Source organism: Amborella trichopoda, chromosome 3, assembly GCF_054954075.1.
Source record: "Amborella trichopoda isolate Santa Cruz 75 chromosome 3, AtrichopodaSantaCruz75HAP2 v2.0, whole genome shotgun sequence".
In the NCBI taxonomy this organism is placed as follows: Eukaryota; Viridiplantae; Streptophyta; class Magnoliopsida; order Amborellales; family Amborellaceae; genus Amborella; species Amborella trichopoda.
Window position 1 is genome coordinate 46945820 of NC_142338.1, and position 4181 is coordinate 46950000.

The following is a 4181-nucleotide window of genomic DNA, read 5'->3' on the forward strand; positions in this document are numbered from 1 at the left end:
CGGTGGTCATTGTGTGGGATAGTACAATATTGATCATCCATTAAACTACTTAAGGACATGCATATCATTTATCCTTTTTTTACGAGGAGCTCCCCATAGCTATTAAATATCAAATCGGATGGTTTGGAGTGTTTTTGTGAAATTTAATTTAATAGTTTTTTAGGAATTTAAGGTTTAGTGAATGACACTTTCACAATTATTCCATTTTAAATCTAATAGATAAGAGTGATTCAAAGATTTTTATACTAAAAAGTAAAAAGTATGGTTTCTATAAAATTGCAACCTTAAACTATCCAATTATAATGCACCTCCAAATTTTATCACAATATGTAATTTTAGTGTAGAAAATTTGATTATTTTAAAAGCTATTTTTATCTATATTTATAAAATTATCAATTTAAAAAATAATTAGAATCAAGTAGATCTATAAACATACAAAAATCTTGAAAATCAATAGTATCGATAATGTATTGCAAGATGTACTATTTTTAAAATTAATTTTTTTTTTCCCATATTTATGCATCTAGATAATATGAAAATGACTTTTTCCATGGATTTTTGAGGTGCATCTTTACTTTTACTTTTTAAAGTTGCACCCTTTTCCAAAAGTAAATGGCCTCTTTTTTTTCTTTCATTCTAATAAATTAGGAGGGTATTTTCGTCCTTGACTTAAAGACACCTGATTGTGAAAGTGATAGCAGTTTTTTTTTCTTCACTCATGAGCGTGTTTTAGGGCAAATCAAACTCCAGAGGAAGAAGATTCATCAAAAAAGAGCGAAAGTTTAATTTGTGGGGTTTTCTTTACGTTTTTCTTTCTTGAAGAATCTGAGAAAAAAACAGTAAATGCAAGATGAATATCTTCAGGTTGACCGGGGATATGAGCCATCTTCTCAGCATCATCATTTTGCTTTTGAAAATACGCACAATGAAATCCTGTTCAGGTACTTCGTTTTCTTAGATTTTCTCTCTAATTTTGTCCATATTTGAATGAGTTTTATATATTTTTTTGTTGATTTAGATTGAATTATATATTTCATTTTTTATGATCATCTCTCAGGGAGAAAATCTCGGGTCTCTCTGTATCAGTGTTCGTTTTTTTTATTTAGTATTCTTTTGGGGTTGCATTGGTTAGTAGATTTATACTTTCTCTATGATTTGTTTTCTTATTTTTTCTGATTAGTTGGTTTTTAGGATCTCGGGCTTTTGTTGAATGGTCTCCATTTTTATTGATAGTTTCATTTTTATTTTTTATTTTTTTTACAGTGATCATAAAATTGTGTTTCTTCGAAAAGGTTATTTTTTCCCCTAATTTGTGTGATTATTTGTTTTCTCAATTCGTAAAATCTTGGGTTTTTGTAAGCTCATTCTTTTGTTCGTTACTTGGGTTGGAAAGATTTTGAGTAGCTTGAGATTAATTTCGTTGTTGTTTGATTATTTGAACTTTGGCAATAGATAGAGATTTTTTAATTATGTAAAGGCTATTTTATAATAAAAAAAAAGGTTGTGGATATTGTGATAGTTTGGTGTGCTTTTATTTCATACTTGATAATGTGGGTTTAGGTTTTCTGTGTGATTCTAATTTATCGACAATTATGTAGTTTGTGGATATTGTGATAGTTTGGTGTGCTTTTATTTCACACTTGATAATGTGGGTTTAGGTTTTCTGTGTGATTCTAATTTATGTAAAGGCTATTTTATAATAAAAAAAAAGGTTGTGGATATTGTGATAGTTTGGTGTGCTTTTATTTCACACTTGATAATGTGGGTTTAGGTTTTCTGTGTGATTCTAATTTATCGACAATTGAAATTACAAAGAAGCTTGGAGCACTCTATTATTTCACTATGCAGTCATCATTTCCAGCATAAGCCTCATGTTAACTAGTGATTCTTGTTTCCTCATAAATTTGTGGTCGTACTTGCATGAGATCATTGCTCGATGTGAATGTTGTCTTTAGTATGATACTGTGGATTTTTCTCTTTTTTTTCCAGTTTCTTGCGATGCATGAGTTTCCATTCTTCAACCCCATTTCTGTTTACTTTGATTCATATAAGCACTTTTGTATGGCGAGGAGTTTGGCTTTTGAACTTGGGAAGTTCTCTCCACTGTAATACTAGGAAATATTTTTGTTAGATTTCATCGTGGTCAAATGCATGGAAACTTGTATTGATTGGATATACATGAATGCATTTAAAGATATGAATGACATCCTTCTCTTTAGCTAAATGATACAGAGCAAGTCTTGAATTTGATAGTCTTGATACAGAGCAAGTCTTGAATTTGATAGTCTTGATACAGAGCAAGTCTTGAATTTGAATGGGAACTCATTTACACACTTTCTTGATGTTGAATTAGAAACTTGGGGTGGTAAGATTTGGCACTTCGCTAAAGGCGTGATGCTTAAGGATTTTCACATGTATGAAGTAACATATGTATTTGTATCTTTATTTTGTTCCTTCTTATTGCATGTCTTGGGAGTTTATTCTCCCTTCTTAGACATCTTTTCCATATGGGTCTCAAATTCCAAATTCTATTTTGTGTGGTGATTCAGTTGATTAGTTTTTAATGTATTACTTGGAAATGTATTCCTTGCTTGACTTCCTTTTTTCCTTTTCCGCCAACCAGGCATATCACTTAAAACGCAAGAGCTTTATGTTATTGTGTTTGCTACAAGGTATCTTGACATCTTCACAAACTATATATCCTTGTACAACACGATTATGAAGCTTGTATTCCTGGGAACATCGATTGGCATCGTTTGGTACATGAGGTATCATAAAGTGGTTAAACAGACATACAACAAGGATCAGGATACCTTTAGACACTATTTCCTTGTCCCACCTTGTTTTTTGCTGGCACTTCTGATCCACCGTGCTTTCACAGTAACTGAGGTAACGTCATCTCCTGTTAAGACATTTCTCGTTATTATTTTTATTATTATTTTGGTTAGTTGACTGGTGAAGAGATTTATATGTTCTTGGCATGTATCACTCAACCAATTTAGTATAGAGGAAAATTGTTGTTATGAAGAAAAATGATTCTTTTAAAAGTTAAAATAACTTTCCTTCAAAAAAAAAGAAAAATCAAATCAGGTTTTGCTGTTATAGAGGTTGAGAAAACTTCGCTTCGTTTAGGGAAGAGTTGAATATCTGAATAAATGTAAACACACATGAATGTCTGTTCATAGTTTTCAATTTGTAGCAACTGTCTGTTGGTTCTTGTAGCAGCTTCAGTCTATCTATGAGTCTGACATTGAAAACTTGGGCCTCTTTCTTTCCATTGATGATGTGCATTGTTAGAGAGAACAATCATCATGCCAAGAAAAATACATGATGGATTAGAATGAGTGCCATATTGTGTATGATCCCCCAAAACCTATGCGATATAATAACACAAGTGACCAAAAATACCCTTGTGGGTAATTTGTTTCCCTTGGTTGAAAGTTGAGCTCCACATGTGGATTATTAAGGACAAGAAGCACAAAAAAGCCGATCTATTTATGGTAGGAAAGATTGAATTGACAAGAAACATATTTAGGATCCTCTCTAAAATCTATCCAGAGAGACCTCCAACCCAACCCCCATAGGCACAAAAAAAAAAAAGTATCAATAATAGCAATGACAAGAAGTGATACTTTGCCTACTCATATTATATGGAAGGCTAAAGGCACCATGCGAGAAGTTCCTATCAAGAAAAAGAAAAGAAAGAGGCACCATGAGAGAGATATTGAAAAAATAATGTGGAGTTTTATCCCTGTGTTTTGCTCTCTCATGAAACACATCACCACAACTTGAATTCCATGTTATATGGTATTCTCACAGAAAATGGGTGTAAGAATGGAATAGTGTAAAATCATAGTAATGTGTTGAGCCCAATAATCCCATATTATGTTATTTCCTTGACCTCTATTACATGGACATTTTTCTTTCTTTTGTTTCCAAAAGATGTTCCCGACAAACGTTCATAAACTTAGCAGCTATTTATCTCCTAAGGCACTCACCTGTTGAACTTCTATAAACATATACACACAGACACGCACAGTCACGACCATCCTGTTCTTTTTAAGGATATCTTTAGTTGCATTTGAGATACCACCAAAGGAACATCCTTTTCTTTTTGACCAATAAAATGCCCTAGAAAGGTAAGATTGGAAGAAAAAGTTCTCCCAATAAAGAGTATTCCC

The 4181-nt window shown here is 32.2% G+C and overlaps 1 protein-coding gene across 1 annotated transcript in view; it reads left to right on the forward strand.

Moving 5' to 3' along the window:
• Positions 1 to 791: 791 nt before the first annotated feature.
• Positions 792 to 4181, forward strand: part of LOC18443874 (ER lumen protein-retaining receptor B) — a 5201-nt gene continuing 1811 nt past the window's right edge. The window contains exons 1-2 of the mRNA XM_088860955.1: positions 792 to 941; positions 2624 to 2889. Of these exons, the coding sequence (XP_088717081.1) occupies positions 851 to 941; positions 2624 to 2889 (357 nt within the window). The 5' untranslated portion in view covers positions 792 to 850. The remainder of the gene's footprint in view (positions 942 to 2623; positions 2890 to 4181) is intronic.